The sequence below is a fragment of the Myotis yumanensis genome, unplaced genomic scaffold, assembly GCF_028538775.1.
Source record: "Myotis yumanensis isolate MYYU_CA2020_CCGP unplaced genomic scaffold, mMyoYum1.0.hap1 SCAF_3, whole genome shotgun sequence".
NCBI classification, from domain to species: Eukaryota; Metazoa; Chordata; class Mammalia; order Chiroptera; family Vespertilionidae; genus Myotis; species Myotis yumanensis.
In genome coordinates, this window is record NW_027223754.1 from 117,225,045 (window position 1) to 117,247,054 (window position 22,010).

A 22,010-nucleotide genomic window follows, 5' to 3' on the forward strand; every position below is an offset into this window, starting at 1 on the left:
CTGAAAAATGCAATTATAATCCATCGTGGGGAAGTTCTGAGAATCAAACCGAATTTTGAGTGCCAGAGATCTTCAATAAGCAAGTTCAGTTTGCTTTACTTATCATGATTTCGTTAGCAAGGCCTAGATTGCATAAGTTTTCTCCCGCGCCTGTTCTAGCCTGCAGCCCCCTGTCGCTGGCCACCCGCTCCTCTTCCCTCCTAGTCCGAAGGCGAAGGGCTCCGGCGCCCCGGGACGTTCAGGGGAGGGGGAGCCGCGCAGCACGCATGCGCGCCGAGCGGCCGCGGCCCCTCATAAGAGCGCAGCTCAGCGGCCGGGCGCAGCGAGCTGGGTCGGGGCGGGCTCGGTGCCGGGCGCGGCGACTTCGCGGGCAGCTGCCGTACTCCGCTTCTTCGGGAGCCCCGAGGACTGAAACTTTTGTGGGAGGCGCCCACCGGTGCGCACCTCCCGAGAGCGCAGCGGCCGGGGGAGAGGGGAGGCGGACCGGCCCAGCGCCCGTGGGAGCGAGCTGCCGCTGGAGAGGCGAGGAGGGGAGCTGGCGCGAGCCGCCGCCAGGACCCACGCGCAGCCGCCGCCGCTGCCGCCGCCAGCCGGCAGGCTCCCGGGACTGCGGCGGGGGCGCGCCGGCCCCTCGCCCGCGTCCTGGACGGCTGCGTGAGCCGGGAGGACTGACCGCACGTCCCGCGGCGGGGACCGTGGTGCACCCCGAGGTTCTGCCGGGGCTACGCGGCCGGAGCCATGCGGACCGAGTTCGGAGCTGAGCAAACGGAGCGCGGCCGGTCACTGCACTTGCTGACCGGAGTCCTGGGCGCACTGCCCGCCTTCGTAGCCCCTTCTCGCCGCCCGAGAGGGGAATAAAGGAAGGGAGACGCTCCCGACTCGCGAGCGGTTTCCCGAGATTCAAACCCCGCGGCAGCGTCCCGGCTCGGGGTCCGCAGCGGCGTTCCCAGCGGTAATCGGACTGGAGGGATCGTCCCCTCGGGGATGCCCGGGGCGGGTCCTCTCGCGGGCGAAGGCTCCAGGGGATGCGGGACGACAGCGCCGGGGAACTTCTGAGTGCGCACCCGAAGCGTTCCGGCAGCGCAGACCCACGCTCCAGGCTGCCCCTTCCGGACCGGGCCGCCCGGCAGAAGGAGGGCATGGCTTAGGCGCCTCCTGGGTCAGCAGCCCGGCGTCGTTGGCTCCCGGGACGTCGCGGCAGAGGGCGGTGGGCACTCACTGAGAAGAGTGACGAGATCCCGGCCCGAGCACCCCTGGGACTGGGTCTCGGGGGCCACGACTTCCTGAAGACCGCGCTGCGCTCCCTGGAGACGCGCGGCCCGCGCCCAGGGTGCCATGTGGGGCGGACGCCGCCCGTCCGCCGCCGCCTGCCGGGTCCCCGCTTCACTCCTGCAGCTGCTGCTGGCCGCGCTGCTGGCGGCGGGGGCGCGGGCCAGCGGCGAGTACTGCCACGGCTGGCTGGACGCTCAGGGCGTCTGGCACGTCGGCTTCCAGTGCCCTGAGCGCTTCGACGGCGGCGACGCCACCATCTGCTGTGGCAGCTGCGCGTTGCGCTACTGCTGCTCCAGCGCCGAGGCGCGCCTAGACCAGGGCGGCTGCGACAACGACCGCCAGCAGGGCGCCGGCGAGCCTGGCCGGTCGGACAAAGACGGCTCAGACGGCTCGGCAGGTAGGGGTGGGGTGCGGGGAGGGGCAGGGCCGTGCTCGAGCGGGAGGAAGGTTGGCTTCGCCCGGACTGCATGGACCTGGGACCTGAAGAGGGGGGAACGGAACTAGGAGCACTGAGATTTCAGAAAAGGGTCTTGGACCAGGAGGTGGTGGCAGCATGCTGGGCCAGCCAATATAGTGTGAGAAATGGGGCACGAATTCACCGTCCTGGGACTCAGTTTCCCCGTTTGTTAGCTAAAAGGTGCTTTGGGTTGGATTTTCCCCAGAAAACGACACGTCTAAGGCAGGGTGGGCCAACGACAGCTTCATGGTCCTCCAGTCCAAGGAAGGGCCTCTGGGCCCCCTCCCCTGCCGCCTGTCCCCAGAGGTCTAGCTTGTAGGAAGGGTTACCATCTTGGGAGTCCCAGAGGAAGCCGGGAGGGATGGCGGGGGCACTTCTGTGAAGACTCCTCAGGAGGAAGGCGGCTGCTCAGGGCTTCCCGGGGGGGGGGGGGGGGGGGGGGGGGGGGGGGGGTGACACCCTGTACCAGACCCTGGGGACGCTAATCCTCTCTAACATGCTGCGGCCTCTCTCCCCTGCCAGGCCCCGGCCTCTGGTTTCTGGACAGTTGTCACCATGCTGGTCTTGCTAGGTGTGACATTAGAGCCGTACCCAATCTTGCTCTTTGTGACTTTGATTTAAAAAAAAAAATTACGTATTTTTTCAAATTGCCAAAGCTAGAGTTGGAAAAATAAACAAGTCCGTGTAAGAATTTGATAGGTTCCACTTCCTCTTCACAAACCTCCCAGATGGCCTCCCTCCAGGGTCCATTCAGTATGTGTGTTTGAGAGGGAGGATTTAGGTTGGTGTAGGGGTAGCGGTCAGATGGCAAGCATGGCACCACGAGGGTGTCTCTTTTCTCTGCAGCTGGTTGTATTAAGGACAGGACTGTTCACCAGCACAAGGGCCCAGGCTTTGAGTCACCTGAGCTTGGTACTAGTGGCATCTGTGTGGACAGAGCTGTCTCCCCCTGGGAAGAGGCAGCTTGTTTCGTGCTGGTCCCTTTGCAGTCAAGCATTTTATTAGCAAGCCACTCCTGTTGTTCTGCTTCATTGAATCTGAAGAGAGGAGAACTGAGGGTAATTCCAGAAAAGGTGCCATCTTAAAACACAAGCTCAGCCTTGCAGGGTGTGTGGCCCTGGAATAAAGCCTTGAGAAATGAGCCAAAGACGGAACTGCTACTTCCGTGTGTCAGCCAAGTTGGGCTCCTTAACGGTCTCTAAAAAGTTAGGTTAGCTTTGGACAGATCAGTAGGCAGCAGACTTCTCATGACACCCTGTGATGTGCATGGGTGTCTTCTTTACCCTACTTTTAAGTCCTTATTTCCTGAAAATTCTGCTCCTCTTGCTTCTCTTCTGCAATCAAGAAGGACAACAGGCCTAATTAAGCAGCGCTGGGGGCTTTGAGGGGCACAGCATTCTTTACCCCTGTGTAGCTATTTACACTTCCAATTAAAAATTCTGGAAAGAGAACAGTTATTTCTCCCCAAAATTCATTATGTGGACTTAGGTTGCTTTCAGCTAGTTTTTGCTATAATGTTTGGGGTTTTTCTTACTATTATTGCTTTCTTTTTTAAAAAAATCCTCACCCAAGGATATTTTTCCATTGATTTTAGGGAGAGTGGAAGGAAGAGGGAAAGACAGAGAGAAACATCAATGTGAGAGAAATACATAGATTGGTTGCCTCCTGCCTGCACCCTGACCAGGGCCCGGGCTGGGGAGGAGCCTGCAACCGAGATACGTGCCCTTGATTGGAATTGAACCCCGGACCCTTCGGTCTGCAGGCTGACACTCTGTCCACTGAGCCAAACCAGCTAGGGTTCTTTTATTATTTCTTTACTTCTTGATGACCCAGTTAGGACTGGTGTCTTAGTTTAGAGAATGAAATATTTATAGCATGCGGATGGAGAAGCCCCCATCCCCTGCTCTAGTGTGCTGTAAGTGACTGTGATTAGAACAGTCAGAAAGCCAGCCGTGCTGTAAACTGGAGCAAATATTTCTACCTGCTAAAGAAACACTATGTATAAATATAGTATTTACTCTGTTCAGAGTTGATGATTAAGGAAATCAAATGCCAGCTTTGGTTAAATACTTACAAAGTATGTTTTGCTTGTAAGGCGTTATTTCTCCATGACTTCATGTGCTACTATATTCTAAAAGCACTGACTCCAGGGGACAGTCAAAGGGTACCTCAGAAGTGTGGGAGAACTGGGCTCCCTCCTGAGGTTCTGCCTGTATCCCTGAGCTGGCACTGCTTTGCCAAGACCAGCAAGACCTAGTCCCCGTCCTCCTGTGTTTTCCAACCAAATAGTTAAAGACATGGGCAGGAACGCACAAAAAAGTAGCTTCTCAGTAACCTCAGGTGGGATTCTACAGAAGTGGCTCCCAGGCATCTGGCGGCCCCGCCCTCCTGACTCTCTGCCCCTGTCAGTGGGTGTATCTTACCCAGCTGCGGGAAGCCCCATGCTGCTCTCCCCGAGGCCCCCACAAGAGTTTTTAAAGTAAAATAATGGAAAAATACAGCTTGCTACCAATTTCACTAAAGTTAGTATTTTTTATCTTTTACGGTTTTATTTTTCAGAATAAACCTCACTTGCTAAATATGGCGCCCATTGCTTTATGCTCTGCAGGCTTTCCCTGTAGTTCCTCACACAGAATCCAGTGTCGGAATTCCAGGGTGACTTCCACCTCAGCCCTCCTGGGCCTGCCGGGGTGCTTCCTAGCTCGCTGTGGGCAGCTCTCCTTCCTGGAACAAATATCTTGTTGCCCCCAACGTTTGTTCTCGGTACCTTGTTCCATGCTGCCTGAAATAACTTCCCTGCACACAAGTCACTAAACCTTTCCACCATCCAGTGACCCATGCTAGGTCCCCTCTAACACCCCCCTCATGCCCCCTCCCCTCCCAATCTCAGCTAGATAAGCATGTGGAGTTTTTCTTACCCTTCTTTGACTTCTGTGCTTTACAGACTCCTTTTGGAATGGTCCTGGCTAGAGTCTGACCTACGTTTTTTATTTATTTGCCTCTGGAAATAAAACTTGCTAAATAAAATATGGTAAAAAGAGTTTGCAAGGAATACACATAACTTGCTGGGGGAAGAAAGCTTTTTAAATAATTTCAACTAGTTTCTATACAGATCTTACAACTATCTGGCAAGTATGGGCAGTTCAGTTATTGTAGGGATTTTAGAAGTCTTAAAACATGAAACACATGTCTTCAGTGAATTGGATGTTTGCCTCAGTCAGTGCAGTTGGTGAATCTAGCTGTAAATATTAAAAATTTTGCTTTAGGGGCACTGACCTGCCATGCCTGTTCGGCCTTCCCACCTTTCCTGAGACTGAGTAAAGGACAGTGCATATGGTGGGCTGCTAATGGGCACACAAACCAGCCCACCCTGGTCCTTCAATTAAGTGTCACTGCCACTCCTTTCCGATCTCCACTGCCAAGCACACTGATTTTTACTGCATATTTATAGTGAATCATAATGTTATGTTTTTGCCCTCCAGTCCCCATCTACGTGCCATTCCTCATCGTTGGGTCTGTGTTTGTCGCCTTCATCATCTTGGGGTCACTCGTGGCCGCCTGTTGCTGCAGATGTCTCCGTCCTAAGCAGGAGCCCCAGCAGAGCCGGGCCCCTGGGGGGAACCGCTTGATGGAGACCATCCCCATGATCCCCAGTGCCAGCACTTCCCGGGGGTCATCCTCCCGCCAATCCAGCACAGCTGCCAGCTCCAGCTCCAGTGCCAACTCCGGAGCCCGAGCGCCCCCAACAAGGTCACAGACCAACTGTTGCTTGCCTGAGGGGACCATGAACAACGTGTATGTCAACATGCCCACGAACTTCTCTGTGTTGAACTGTCAGCAGGCCACCCAAATTGTGCCCCATCAGGGGCAGTATCTGCATCCCCCATATGTGGGATACACGGTGCAGCACGACTCAGTGCCCATGACTCCTGTGCCACCTTTCATGGACAGCCTGCAGACGGGTTACAGGCAGATTCAGGCCCCTTTCCCTCACACTAACAGTGAACAGAAGATGTACCCAGCTGTGACCGTGTGACTCAAGGTGCCAAGTGGGTTCCACTACGAGACTGAGGAAAACGGAAGCTATAGACTTGGCAAGGATTCTCAAAGTGGCAGTCCATGCATGTTGGGGATGTTCATGGCACAGTTCATTTGGATGGTTTCATTGGCCCCCAAACTGTGAAAACATCTCTCTGAATTAGCTTTCGCGGATGTTTTATCCCAGTGCATGATTGATTTATGATGGAAAAGGACATCACCTGGAGATGCTGTGTTGTTACTGATGGTTGTATGACAAATGCTTGAGCCCTTAAGTGCCCTTGAGGTATGGCTGTCAAAAGAATCTTGTAAACAGATGATTAAGGGTGTTTATTATATTGTTATTATTATTATTGTTTCTTTTGTTTTTTTACTGTACCTAGTCAGAATACCTGTTCCTTGCCTTTTACCTGGGTAAGTCTTTTATAAGCATCCAAGGTTTAGGGGAAGATATTAAGAACACAATTATTATCAAAGGAAATACAATTTGAACTCCATGAGATTAGTCATCGATCTCAGTATTTCATAGGCATTCTTTCTTTCATTGTAAAAAGATATATAAATTGTCTATTTTTGTCTATTTTGTGCTTTCTTACTTTGTGTAGAGATCTTATTACAAAGTGATTTTCTACATTAAAAAGAGACTGAAAGAAATTGTATAGTTACTTAACTAATGACATTTCAAAATTCTGGGGTTTTAATCTTGAAGTGGTGGATAGTGTAATAAAGCCATTCATCCCCTTCTTGATTGTATCTTCTAATTTTCCAACTTTACAGTGACATCTGAGAAGTAATTAGATTTTTTTATGTTGAAATTATAATCTATCACCTGCTACTTCTACAAATTACGTATGGCTTGGCATTTCTTTCTATTTGGTTTCTAGATCCCCATGTCTGTATAGGTCCGAGTGCAGGTAATTACGATCTTATAAATGGAGATTATCATTTCTGCCTAGAACTGATAAAACATTTCTTGTTTCCCCTATAAATTTCAAAGAAATGCTTTATAAAGGTTGAGTATAGCTTCTCAGCCATAATCCAAGATTTTGGATGAAATTTAAACCACAATATAATTTACTTTGCAAATCATAAGGCTTTTTATACTCTCATTATCAAAATGGCTTATGTTCCAGGCAATAGGGACTATTAAATCAAGAGAAAAGCTTTTCAAAGAGATATTACCTTTCTTTCCCCACAAAGTTCTTGTTTTTCTCTCCTAGTCCTCAGCAGGCACTATATTCATTACCAGTGTTCTGAATTATGAGATTCAAGTGAATTTGTGTATTGTTTACTTATAAGAAGTAAGTTTAAGTATGTGCAAGTAAATTTCCAACTGCTAGCAAAACCAAGATTTGTAATTAAACAAACCATTATAACGTTGGTCTTTTACACATTTATGCCAATATCTATTATCTTTCATCTACCTTACCTATCATCTACTATCTACCTACCTACCTATCTTTCTATCTATCTAACATCTATCTCATGACTGAATAATGTAAAACCACTGTTGGCAATTGGTATCTGCAAAGATACTCAATCAAACATTTTTAAAAACCAAAGGCAGGGGAAAATAATTTTACTTAATAAATATTTTATGGTATGAATTCCTAGGGGAGTTGTTTTTTTGTTTTCATCTTCATTCTACTTTCTAATTTTAGATGGTCTATTAAACCTGTTAATAGAATAAAATTGCTCAAAATTATATGTATTGCTTTCTAGAACCAAGAGACTACCTTTAAAAGTAATTAATATCTGAGAAGTTTATATGTAAATTCTATGAGTCAGTGATATTATTTTACATATTCTATGGTAAATGTTGACAACACAAAAGAGATAGTTCTTTTGAGATCATATTATCAAGTTACCTTGTTTTTGATGGTGGATTCTGACGATCTAAGGAAGTAAAATTCCTAGAAGATTGGAGGTGAAAGGGACCTTAGAGATCACCAGCTTAGGGATTGGCGAACTTTTTTCAGTAAAGAGCTAGAGAGTAAATATTTTAGGATTTGCAGGTCATACAGTCTCGAATAATTCCAGAGCTCAGATGCTACAGTACAAAAACAGCCATAATCCAATGAGCATGGCTGGGGTTCAGTAAAACCTTATTGTTGGACACTGAAAATTGAATTCTATAACATTTTCACATCACAAAGTATTCTATTTCTATTTTTTTCCATTTCAAAATGTAAAAATTATTCTAAACTCCAGGGCTCTAAAAAGCAGGCAGTAGGCCCAATTTGTTATCCAGCCATAGTTCACTAATCCCTGGTCTAGTCCATCCTTCCCCAATGCAAGTGTCCCTCAGCCTTTTCAAAATATAGGGTTGAGGGTGCTTATGTAAGAGAGTGCTTGCTTCTCTTATATAAGACTGTTCAACCTTCCTCCTTTTCTATGTGGTAATTAAATATCACAATAAAAGCAAAAGCACACTTTAATAAATTCAGTTGGTCCTACTTTCCAAAATATTATCCTATCTAATAAAGATGGAATATGCAAATTGACCATCACTTTGTGACAAAGATGGCAGTGCCTGCAGCCAATAAGGAGGGAATATGTAAATTAATGCAAAAAAAGATGGCGGCAGCTGCCTGGAGTGAAGGTAGGAGGCAGTGGCCAGAGCGAAGGCTCGTGTCCTGGGTGTCAGAGGGAAACTGGTGCTGGCAGCCAGGGGAAGCAAGGCGTATTCTTGCACAAATCTTTGTGCATCGGGCCTCTGGTATATATATATAACATCATTGGACGCACACTTGGACCTTCTCAATTTTGGTAAAAACTGGAGTAATTTAGCTGCCAAAGTAAAACATTTCAAATACCTGGTTTAAGTATAGCTTCCTTATTGTCAAGAAATCAGAACCTATATGGTGTAATTTACACTCAGGACAAATATTTTAAAGTTTTGGGGGACAAAAGGGGAGCAGCTACAGTTGGGAAAATAGTTTCCTGCTGCATGTCTTCTTCTGTATCTAAACCTTTCTCATTGGTTCATGATGATTCCAGGGGAATTCTATATCCCTGTGTGTAGGAGAGAAAAACGTTTTGATTTCGAGGAAGAAGAAATTAACCAGCACTTTATGTCTATTTAAGAGCCTGGAAACACGCACCTCCTATAATTCCTGCTATAGTCGGGAAAGCTAGAATTTAACAATAACATCAACATCCAAAGCAATGAGAAGACCATTAAGATAGATGCATTTGAATTTAGCATATTTGCTTTGCAAAACTCACTTTCCACTTCTGAATACTTTCCTAGTTGCTTGATGAACGACATGTTTCATCTATTAAATTTACCTTGGGCTAGTTTTAAAAAATAGCACAATTTTATTCCACGAATTTGATGATTAATATTTTCTCATTGTTTTATTGCCAATTAGGATTTAAGCAAGCTTCCTTCAGAAGCATTTCCTGGGGAAACCAGGAAGGTTCGAACGAAGTTGGTAAGGACAGGGCAGCCATTCACAAATGGACCAGACATGGGAGAGGAGTTTAAATGGTGCTTAAAGCTGGGATCTGAAAAAGTTTGGATTAATTAGTTCTCTTCTCAGTTTGGTACCTACTTGGTAATAGAACTCACGTTTAGTCCCTTTTCTCTCAGAGACTTCGTCTCTGTTTCCTGCAAATTCACAGTTGTCTTTTGCTTATAGTTCCCATCTCCCTCCCATACACAATCCTCCATGGTTCATTAAAGTGGTTTAAATTAATGAACACACTTGTTTTTAGTTGCTTAAGCTTCCCAAATGCTTAAAAGGAATAAGCTGGTTTCTTGTTCATGGGCTTCAGGATGGAGACTTCTCATTAACATAGCCTGGTCTTCCTCCAGTCAGCCAGAATGTGTAATTAAAATGTGTAATGCGTATTTATGCCCTGTCCATGCAGACCTGCACTCCTGAGATGTGCATGAGGAGCTGGTCAGCGTCGGGGGTGGGCAGACTAACTCTGTCAGTTATTAGGATGGAACGCCAGCAGCTCAGGCACCTGTGGGCCACACTGGACTTGATAAGTTCCTGCTAAGTAAATATGTAGCAGCACTAATGGCTAAGTGAACTTTCTAGGACTTTAAAAAAATGTGATTACTTCCCCAATGTTGCTTATTTCCTTTGCCTCTTGAGCAGGAGAAAAATCAAAGTGTCTGAGGAAGCTGTGTAATCTTGAGTGGAGGAAGCGCAATGCAGAGTGGCTTAAAAACCCAGGGAAGTTCCTGGGAGCCCAGAAGTGGGTCTGGACCTGGCCACTGGGGAAGGCTCACCCTTTGTGATCCACTTCCAGGGCCCTATTCATTTTTCCAAAGAGCAGCCTAAATGTTACAAGGAGAAATAAATCATGCATATAAATGAGAACACCATTCCTCATCACTCAACCTTAATCCTCCTTTTCTTCTCCTGGCCTAAATGGTAGTCTCAAGGACATTTCCATCCTGCACTGTCTCTTTCTTATTTTAAGAACCAGAAATCAGCCATTTTCATTCAGCCCATTCATTCCAAAACACTTGTAGAAAATTTCTTTGACTTCTAAATTTTTTAAAATGTAAAGCATGAATTGTGAGCCAAGTCCCTTTAAGGGATTGAGTAAATAAAAGATGACAAAAGTGAGAAATTATTAATCCCCCCCCCCCCCAAATTATAGCAATACACTAGGTAAATATGTTTTAGTGCATTGATTTGCACTTGCTTTTCTTCTAGATAGACTGATTTATCAGTGACAAATGGAAACGTAAAACCCGGGACAGTTACTCCTGTTAAGTATTTTTGAATATTAATTATAACCCCGTTGCACCATGACAGAACCGCTTTGAGATAAAATACAAAGATTTATGCAGAGAGTTGGCTGAAAGGGTCATTTTGGTTTTTACACTTAAGTTTTCAGAATGCCTTCAACATATTCAAAATTGAAGGACCTTGACTCAAATCAAGAACAAGAAATTTAAAATTAATGCTTTTAAAACAACTTTTAAATGAGAGACAATAAAAGGAGTAAAAAGTTTATGATGGCAGCCTTAAGATTGATTTTAAACATAAAACATGTATCTTAATTTCAACCATCTTGAAGTGTAGGTCTTTTCATTTAGAAAAATCATGGGTTACACAGACATGATTTACTTGGTAGACATATCAGCTGTGGAAGACTGAATGCCATCTGCAACATGTATATAAAATTACCACACGTGTGTATACATATGTGTACAGAATGATCACAGGAAAATTTGAAACAGAAAAAACTTATTACATGAGGCTATATCATCCAAGACTCTGCTCTCAATTCTTAACTGTTTTTTAAAAATTGGAGTTTGTTTACAGTGCTCAGCTTCCCTTGTAATTGGTTCTATTGGACTTCCTCTGAAGTTGGATGGACTCAGGTTAGAACCCATTTCTACCACTTAGTGTTTGACCTTCACCGTGCTTTCATGTCTCTGACTTCAGTGTGTTCTCTGTCAAAAGGATTAGTGTGGGGACAAAGGCTATGCATCGCACAGTACTAGTGGCATCTAATAGGGTTTTATAATACACATATAACTTACTTTTCAGATATTTTTAACCTGCCCAATATAGAGAAATGCATAATTTATATTGACAAAATATGTCAAACATATATAGCTCTTTATAGCAGAACTAGCTTTGGAGTGTTTTCTTATTTTTATTTCAATAACTAATCAGTTTTGTCTGGATTGGCCTGAATTTCTTATGTTTTAAGTTTGCTTAAGAGACATGAGCAGAACTGGCCTTCTCTGACCCTTGAATCAACACCACACTTTGTAAAGCCCTACGTAGCCTGTCTTGTTTCTTGGTACTGTTGCTTTGTAAAATCACAGGATGTCTCTCCACCCTGAATCTCTACCAGGTTTGGCTGTTCCTACTGAGCCTTCCGAGTCTGCCGGTTGGCACCTCGCTGAACCAACTGGAGTCCAGCAAGGAACACAGACTGAGTTACTATATTTTAATTTTCTATTGAGTTGTATCCTACATAAAGTAAAGCACACAGATCTTAAATGAACAGCTAGATACACTATCACCCTGATAAAGAGAAAGAAAGAATCCTGTTGATAGCTTTCTTCAAAGATAAGTGCTCTTCTGATCTCTGTCATCATAGATGAGCTTTGCCTGGTTTTGAACTTCCTATCAATGGAATCACACAGTATATACTCTTTTGTGTCTGGCTTCTTTATTCAATGTTATGACTAATGTTAAATGAAGCAGGAGTTTGTTGCTTTTCATTGTTGTGTAGTATTCCATCATATGAATGTATCATAACTATTTATCCACTCTCCTGTTGATGGACATTTGGGTTATTTTTAGTTTGGTGTGGGGCTGTTAGGAACATTTTTAAACCTGTGTTTGGTGAACATACACACTCAGTTCTCTTGGGTGGATTTCCAGAAGTGAACTGCTATGTCATAGAGTATATGTGTATTTGCCTCAGTAGATATGGCCATTGTCATTGACAACGCTCCAACCAGCTGAGCCACCTGGAAGGGCACACCAGTTATTTTTAGCAGAGAGAATTTGTATAAGGAATTGGTTAAAAAGGTCTTAGGGAACTGAAACAGCAAAAGGGCACACTGAGGCAACACAGATATAGTAACTGCCTGAAACAGTTACCACCCCAGGGCCAAAGGAACAGAGGGAAGTGTGTGTGGCTGTATTAGAATCTAGAATTTTGAAAAGGTCTTAACATGTTCACAGAGGGGGCACCTGCTAAGGGGTACCCCCGGGAGACACAATGAGGCTGATTCTGGGAATGCCAAACATTTTGTTGTTGCTGTCAATTCTCACCCGAGGTTATTTTTCCCATTGATTTTTAGAGAGAGTGAGGGGGGAGACATTGATGAGAGAGAGAGAGAGAGAGAGAGAGAGAGAGAGAGAGAGAGAGAGATGGGTTGGTTGCCAGGGCCTGGGAATGAACCTGCAATCCAGGTACATGCCCTTGACTGGGAATTGAACCCTTGACTCTTGGCTTGCAGGCCGATAATCTATTCCTGAGATACACTGGTCAGGGCCAAACATTTTTTTTTTAAAGCTGGAAACTGGTAGCAACTGCTGCCAGGGGGAAGCCTGGGACTTTGGAAGTCAGTAACTGGCACCCTTCAGCATGGGACTCTGCCTTGTGCCTTAGTGGCTCTGATGGTTTGCCTCATCTCTGCGATGTGTATGCTGCAAATGTATTAGTCTCCTCGACTCCAGCTGTGCATGAAGTCAGGGATTGAACCTAACACAGTTCATACATCCCACTTCAATACAAAAAACAGAAACTCAGTGCTCCATCAGAGTGGAGTTCAACAGTATTCCCTGGGCAGTCACATTGGGGGCAGGGGGAGGGCGGGGTGGATTTTGTATTCATCTTTTAGAGGCTGCTTTTGCACATCCTTTGAGGTAAAGCACAGATTTTGGAGGAGGTGAGAGTTGGATTCAAGTCCCTCTTCCATCCCTGACAACTGTGTGACAATTCAGGAGACCTTTCTGAATTTGTCAGGTTAGGACTCTCGATCACATCTCCTAACAGGGTGTTGCTTCTGTAGGCTACTTTCCTGGGGCTCTGGTTTATGTAAGTGGGAGGATTTTTGGTTACATTTTAAATCAGCTTTAAAACCTTACCTGGCCATATTCTCCTGGGATCCTTTTGTTGTTCCCCTGTTTTTATGATATCCAAAAATCCTTAGAAATCAGGCTACAGGAACTGGAAGCAGTGGCCACTGGGGTGCGGACAGTGTTGCTCTCTGCTCCTTTCAAACACTTGGTGTGATTTCTCTTTGTTTTTTTTTGTTTTTTTTAATATATTTTATTGATTTTTTACAGAGAGGAAGGGAGAGAGATAGAGAGTCAGAAACATCGATGAGAGAGAAACATCGATCAGCTGCCTCCTGCACATCCCCCACTGGGGACGTGCTCGCAACCAAGGTACATGCCCTTGACCGGAATCGAACCCGGGACCCTTTAGTCCGCAGGCCGACGCTCTATCCACCAAGCCAAACCGGTTTCGGCAGATTTCTCTTTGTTTTTTGTTCCTATAGCGCTTGCTTGTAACCTATGTCACACGACCTAGTACTATTTAACTGTGTCCATGTCCCTTATATGTTGAGTTCCTTGAGGATAGAAACCAAGACTTTGTCATTGCTAAGTGACTCCTCAGCACCTATGCAGGTGTTAATATTTGCATAGGAATAAAAAATATTTGAAATTCAAGATTTTAAGTTTTTCAAAATGAATTTAGTAAGAGGCATCATTAGGCCAAAGCAATACTACATTTATTTAAATGTAGGATCCAATATAACTAGGCATTATGTAGACTAGCACATGAATTTTTCTTTGATTACAACAATTAAATAAAATGTTTGTATTAATTTCAGAGAGAGATGAAGGGAGAGCGAGAGAGAGATAAACATTGGTTGGCTGCCTCCTCCACGCCCCCTCCTGGGGATTGAGCCTGCAACCTGGGCAGGAATCGAATGGGAGACCCCTCAGTGCACTGGACAACGCTCAACTACTGAGTCACACCGGCCAGGGCACAAAACTTTTCAAATAGCCATTCAGTTAACAATGCCTGAGTTAGGACAGAAACTTTCACCATATTTTCTTTATTTTTGGATCCTTCTTATGGTGACCTTTGTGAGAATGATATTTGCTGCTTCTGTCTAGATTTTAATCACAGAATGACTCCAAATATTTGGTCCCACAGAAGTAAGTGGGGATGGCAAAAGTTTGAAATCATTAGAGCCATCTTAAAACAATTTTTCTTAATAATAATAAATTGGAAGGCTAAAAGCAATCTGGAGTGGATTTTTTTCCTAGCTTTTATTATTAATGTTTTCATTTTTTTAAAAAACCAGTATAACATTTCTATATTAGTTTTAGTTTTAAGAAATTTTAAATCTAATGAAAGGTCTATTGGAACAGAAAGATCAATATTCATTCAGCAATCACTAATTGAGAAGTATCAGAACCTTATTTGATTCAGTGACTTCTCTATTTTACAATGTGGTTATAAGAAAAAAAACTGTGGCCTGGCTGATGTGGTTCAGTGGCTGAGCGTCGACCTTTGAAACAAAAGGTCATGGTTCGATTTCCGGTCAGGGCACATGCCTGGGTTGCGGGCTAGATCCCCAGTGTGGGGCATGCATGATTCTCTCTCATCATTGATGTTTCTATCTCTCTCTCCCTCTCTCTTCCTCTCTGAAATCAAATATATAGCCAAGAAAAAAATTGTGCTTGACAAATGGTATTTTAGCTCACATTCATCTCTGCCATTAGTAGACTTGAACCTCATGACTACAATGTGTCTCGGACTGCATTGCATATGGTGGTGTTCTGTGCATGTTGGTGGCCTTGGTTGGCTGCAGAGGCACCCCATCTGAACACCAGCCACAAGGTGCTTGGTTCCTGAAATGCATGCACGTCTTTTCATATAGTGAGCCTGTTACATGCATTCCCAGGTTAGTAGCCCAGAGCCCTTTAATAAATTTAATAGGGTGAGAGTCAGATTTGTATTTGATTGCATCTTATCATTTGAGAACCAGCAGCAAAGCTGTTTCTTAATTTTTCCCCCAATATATTTTTATTGATTTCAGAGAGGAGTGGAGAGGGAGAGAGATAGAAACATCAATGATAAGAGAGAATCATTGGTTGGCTGCCTCCTGCACGCCCCCCGCTGGGGATGGAGCCCGCAACCCAGGCATGTGCCCTTGATCAGAATTGAACCCAGGACCCTTCAGTCTGCAGGCTGACACTTTATTCATTGAGCCAAACAAGCCAGGGCCTGTTTCTTAATTTAATATCTGTGGTCACCAGCGTTGATAATGCACGGGTGAAACATTTTACGGTTTCACTTTATGTTTTCACAGCAGTGACCTCATCCTGGATGAGACCTCCTCCTTTCCCTGAGAGTCTCCCTGAATCCCCAGAGTCACTGAGCACCTCAGTAGCCCATGCCCACTTCACTTACACATTGTGGTCAAATAAAAATGGCTACAAATTCTTTGAAACTCCTTCTTTGGAGAAGTGAGGTGTCAGTCAGTCCCGTGGATCTGGGTGGGCTCTGGGGCTTCTGCACAAATAGAATCTGGGGAAGTGACTCTGTGCCTGTTCCCAGCCCCAGGCCTTAGCGCCTGGCAGCTTCTGCTCCCTGCCTCTCGGAACACTCACTCTGGGAACCTTGAGCTGCCACCTAAGAGGTCTGACTACCCCGGGGGCACTGCGGTAGAGAGGCCACGTGGAGAGGCCCGGAGACAACATGAAGCGATGGAGGTGCCCAGGCCCTTCTATGCCCAATGAGGTCACCCCAGCACCATGGAGCAGAGATGGATCCTTCCTGCTGAGCCCTGGCCAAGCTGTACATGTAGGAGCACAAGGGATAATTGACATTCTTTTTTTTTTTTTTTTTTTTTTTTTACTGTGGTAAAATATACATAACATAAAAGTTATCATTTTAACTATTTTTAAGTGTATAGTTCAGTGGCATTAAGTACATTCACATTGTTGTACACCATCACCACCACCATCTCTAGAATTTTTTATTTTCCTAAACTCAAATTCTGTATCCATTAAACCAGTGGTTCTCAAGCTTCTGGCCCTTTAAATACAGTTCCTCAGGTTGTGACCCAACCATAAAATTATTCTCGTTGCTACTTCATAACTGTAATGTTGCTACCGTTATGAATCGTAAAGTAAATATCTGCTATGCAGGATGGTCTTAGGCGACCCCTGTGAAAGGGTCGTTCGACAGCCAAAGGGGTCGCGACCCACAGGTTGAGAACCGCTGCATTAAACACTAACTCCCTGTAACCACTTCACCTAGCCGCTGACAACTACCTTTCTATTTTCTGTCTCTATGAATTTGCCTATTCTAGGTACATCATATAATGGAATCATACATTTGTCCTTTTGTGTCTAGCTTATTTCATTTGGCTTAATGTCTTCAAGTTTCATGCATGTTATAGCATGTGTCAGAGTTTCCTTCCTTTTTAAAATATATATATATATATATATATATATATATATATATATATACATATACATATTTATGGATTTCAGAGAGGAAGGAAGAGGGAGAGAGAGATAGAAACATCAATGATGAGAGAGCATCATTGATCAGCTGCCTCCTGCACATCCCCTACTGGGGATTGAAACCGCAACCCAGGCATGTGCCCTTGACCAGAATCGAACGCGGGACGCTTCAGTCTGCAGGCCGATGCTCTATCCACTGAGCCAAACCAGCTAGGGCAGAATTTCCTTCCTTTTTAGGGCTGAATAATATTCCACTGTACCTACAGATCACATTTGTTTGTTGATGAACATTTGTGTTGTTTCCATCTTTTGGTTATTGTGACTAATGCTGCTATGAATATGGGTGTGTAAATATCAGTTGAGTTCCAGCTTTCAATTCTTTATACCCAGAAGTGAAATTGCTGGATCGTATTACAGATCTGTTTAACTTTTATCGAGGAACCCTATTGTCATTTTAAGCCACTAACTGTTGATGTGGTTTGTTACATAATAATAGATAATATTCTGTTTATTTACATGTCTATTTCTCTTACTGGGCTGAGTTCTTTGGAAGCTTCATTCTTCTGTATTATTAGCCCATAGCAGCATGCCTGGAACACAATTCTGAAATGAGTGAATGGAGACTCTTGCAATCAGATGTGATCTTAAAATATTTATCAATCTAAATGGCAGTAGTTACTGATCAGACATAGTGGACAAGTGCATTGTAGGGCCAGGAGTCTTGCCTGCCAGGCATCACCACTCAGTTGCTGGATTGTGGAAATTTCAGAGATGGTGATGATGGATACTGGTCTGCCCCTTTACTAATAGGGAACTGGCAATTTATCAACTGATATGGAAGTATTTCAATATTTTAACAAGCAGAGGGTGGATGCTACACATCAGCCCTGTCATCACCATTGCTCGGAAGGAGGTAGGGAAGCTTTATTTCCAGTTCTGTAGGTGAAGAAATTGTGCAGAGGAGTTAAATGACTTCTGCAAGGTCATGAGGCTAATAACTGGCCAAATTTCTGAAGGCAGGTGCTTTGATTCTAATTTCATGTTCATCCTATAACACAAGCTGCACATGTGGCCTGATTGTGAGGAAGGTTATAACCTTCTTGGACAGATAGGCTTATGTGTGAAAAATGCGTACTATAGAGAAGTGCAGGCCTGGAGTGCCAGATGCTGCCTGGTGCAGAGATGGGAGCACCATTGTCTGAGAAGGGTTCCTCGAAAGTTGACTATAATCAAGCTTCCAAGGCCAAGAAGCCGTCGGGGAGAAGAAGGGAGAGTGAGCAGGGAGATGGGCTGGGGAGGTAAGACTGCGTGCGGATGGAACTGGGTCTGGCTGAGGGAGAGGCTCTCTTTGGTGAGCAGAGAGGCTGCCATTAGGTGGGGAAGAAAAGAAGACCCTGTTGTCTCCCTCCTCTGGTCACTTATTTGTATGGCCAGCAGGGAGAAGTCAGGACAGGGTTTTAAGAGATTGGCAGGAGAAAGACAATGGCATTTGTTGAGTAACCATCCACTATAGAGTAGACACAAATGTACTTGACCATCCACTGGGGAGCCACATATCTAGCCCTGGTGTCAGGCCGTGGTGCCTGCATCGAAGAGCAGTTACCACCTGCTATAAACTGAGTGTTTGTGTTGCCCCCAAAGTCATGTGTTGGAGTCCTAACCCCAGAATGCAATGGTATTAGGAGGTGGGCTTTTGAGAGATGATGGTCATGAAGGTGGAGCCCTCATGGCTAGTATTAGCACCCTTATAAAGACACCCCAGAGAGATTTCCTGGCCCCTGCTGCCATGGGAGGCACAGTGAGATGACAGCTATCTATGAGTCAGGAGGCAGGCCCTCACCAGAAAAAGAACCTGCACCGTGAACTCCCAATCTCCAGAACTGGGAGAAATACATGTTGGTTATTCACTAGCCACTTTGTCCATGTATTTTTGCTATTGCAGTCCCAGTTGACTCAGACACCATGTATGCTGCACAGCATGGTAACAGATCAAATAGCCTGTTGTTTATTGTCTGTCTCTCCCACTAGAATATAAGCTCCAGGAGGCTGGGGACCTGGTTTAGTTCACAGCTGCATCTCCAGTGTCTGGGAGACACTTCGTATTTCAAAGAGCAGTGAGGAAGGGTGGCCTTGGAACACCCTCCCAGTGGAGGCTCCCTGGGATGGGTGGAGTCAAGATCCCAGAAGGGCTGCTTGGCATCAGCACAGGAGCACACTTGAACTGCAAGACCCAGTGCTCTCCACCTCTGCCCGCTGGCTGAGGCCTTGGGAGCAGGGGCCTCAGCAGCTTTAGCAGAAAGGTCCAGGTTCTCAGACAAACATCTGGCCGTCTGGTCAGCCAGCACGGAAAGAGCCCCGATGCATTTCCCTTTAGCATACTCGGTTGCCAGAAGTGGGTTTTCTCCTGTTTCCCAAAATAAGAAGCGAGTTAAGTTATTTACCTTCTATGGCATCGTCGGAGCTGCTTTGCCAAATTCTCAAGGTTAAAAATAATTTTTTTCTTTTGTATTCATGTACATTTGTGTCTACTCTATTCTCTCCCACAGAACCATTGTGTGTGTATGTGCTTTGAACACAGTTTCAAGAGCACCCTGAACATCTGAATGGGGTTCCCTCTCGCACAAGGAGGCTCCTCTCATCTTCTTGTTCTACAGTGTCTCCCACCAGCAGGCCGATTGGAGCTTTTCATCAAAGAAACTGGATAACTGGGTTCCATTGAAATGTTTCTAGTTAAAGTATTAAATAAATGTGCTCAGAGGTGGTTTCTGTTATGAATGAGTAAGGGTCGCCCCCCCCGTCCCCCTGCCACACACACACACTCTCTCCCCATTCCCATCTCATTTTAAATGTAACATTGAAACAAATTCGAAGACTTTTTCTTGGGCCATCTTTGTAAGTCATTTGCGGGCAGCTTCTCTTAAGGACACTGGGAAGGGACAAAAGTGACTAACGGCTTTGTTCGTGGCTAAAGGGCTGTTCTATTTCAGCTCACGGCAGCTATCAGACCCTCCATGCAGGGCCCTTTGGAAAGCAATCATGACAACCGCCTGCCTCCCAAGCCAGGGCAAGACGTGTTAGGTCAGCAGAACTTTAAATCAAACACACTTAGTGTATGCACAACTTCCATTTTGAAAGTTGGGGGGAAAGTCAGGAAGCATTTCTTGGCAATTAACTTAAAATATTTCAAATGAAAACACATGTTCTTGAGAGTATGGGAGAGAGTACAGGTAGCATTAAAGCATGTAAACAACTCTAATGACAATGATATAGAGACTCCTGGGACAGACCCTTTCAATTCAAGGCTCAGGCAAGGCTGTTCTCTAAGGATGGCCTGTGCCCCCTTTCTGGAAGCATTTGTCGCTCTGGAATCCAAACCCAAAGACAGTTCATTGCAAAAAGAGACAAACAGCTGAAGACGGAGCTTTGAGGCCAACCCTGAAGAATATGAAATCATTTTGTTTATGTGTGTAACCTACTTTAAATAAATGAAAGCTTAATATTTGGGAGCTGGACTCTGTGTTTGGGATGTGTAGCTTTTGGTAGATGATTTTAGTTTGTACTCCTTTAGGTCAGAGCGCCATGTGTTGTCTCAGTTACAACTGCTTGACTTTCAAAGATTATGGGAAAGTTCCCTTGAAAGATTCATATGTGGAACAGAATGAAGTCAGAAGGCATGAGGGGCTGGAGCACGCTTGTCACGTGCCCTGTTGCTTTGGTATAGATTTCAGTCCCTCCCATTATATATGTACCTCACATAAACAATTTGAGAACAAATAGCAGAATCTGAATGATTTTTCAAAGTATTCTGAGGTGTGTGTTTTTTTCCTCCTGAGAGAAAACTATTCTAAAGAACATTCCAGTGGTTCTCAACCTTCCTAATGCCTCGACCCTTTAGTACAGTTCCTCATGTTGTGGTGACCCCCAACCATAAAATTATTTTTATTGCTACTTCATAACTGTAAATTTGCTACTGTTATGAATCATAATGTAAATATCTGATATGCAGGGTGTATTTTCATTGTTCGCGACCCACAGGTTGAGAACTGCTGCTTTAGGCAGACATGTAGGTTCTTCAAAGGGTCTTCAGCTGCTAGGACCTCTCAATGGTTCAAGTTTACTCTGGTGATCACAAGTGAAGGATGACATTTCAAAAAAACCACTGTGGCAGCTAAGGCAGATTTTGGAGACACGACCAAGAAATGGCAAAGGTTGGAATAGAATACTTTACCATTGATTGTGTGAAATAATTTCCAGTTTTACAGGATTAAAAAGAAGTCCAGGCCTATGCAGAGTAGAAGAAAGTCACTTCCTGCTGCACTCGGAGCGGCCGGGCTCCGCGGGAAGTAAGGCTGGCCTGCTGCCCTGCCTGGCCTGGGCTACCAAGGCCGGGACTGCTGGCAGATCCCGTTCTAATAGGACACAGACCACCTGGGAGGAATCACTCAGCTAAGGGGAACTGTAACATGGAAGTGGGCAATTAAGAGTTATTTTGGCTTCCAGACTAAAGCCTCTGCAGGTAACTGCCTCTCCCAGGGGAAGTCCTCTACCCTCAGGTTCTGTCCTCAGCCCTGTGGGTGAAGGGTGAAGCTGCCCAAACAAAGCCAGGCAGGCCTGCGCCAGAGCCTGACGCTGCTTTCTAGTGAGGAAGCCTCTGCCTCTATGCTCCCAAGGCCCACATCGACATCGACATCAGCAGGCCCTCCAGCTCCACTCACCCCGGTGCAGCACGGCCTCTGCAGTGCGAGTTGTGCGTCCCAGGCCCCATGTTGCTCCCAAGGCAGTGGACTCTGGCCTGAATGCCATGCACTGTTCCTACAGGGAATGGGTAGAGGTCTCCTTACACTTTTAAAAATAACATAGAGGAGGAAAACTTCCTTTTGGTCTCTTAGGTTCTGTGGCTGGTCTAAGAATTTAACTGAAATAAGGCAGATCAATGGGAGAAAAGTATACAAATTTCATATTTTCACATGTACATGGGAATCTTCAGAAGGACAATGAAAACCACCCAGAAGCCATTAGGCTCCCAAGCTTATAAGGGAAATTGTGTGCATGTGACAAGACAAAGGCTCTTGGGCTAGCGACAATAAATTGTGGGACAGTGACTAGGGAATACATGGGGGGCGGGGGGGGGGGGGGTAACGACACTAATGGAAAGCCAGGGCTATTTTGGTAGGTTTGTTTGTACATGTCCATTCCAGCGTGTCCCCCCCCCCCCCTTCCCTCCCCGGTCTCTGGTGATAAGAATGTTCTTG

The 22,010-nt window shown here is 45.3% G+C and overlaps 1 protein-coding gene across 1 annotated transcript; it reads left to right on the top strand.

Moving 5' to 3' along the window:
• Window positions 1–363: 363 nt before the first annotated feature.
• Window positions 364–7,374, top strand: SHISA2 (shisa family member 2). Its single transcript, XM_070407548.1, has 2 exons — window positions 364–1,669; window positions 5,212–7,374. Exons 1-2 carry the CDS (start codon window positions 1,336–1,338, stop codon window positions 5,763–5,765), a joined length of 888 nt encoding a protein of 295 aa, XP_070263649.1. The 5' UTR covers window positions 364–1,335; the 3' UTR covers window positions 5,766–7,374.
• The last annotated feature ends 14,636 nt before the right edge of the window (window positions 7,375–22,010 follow it).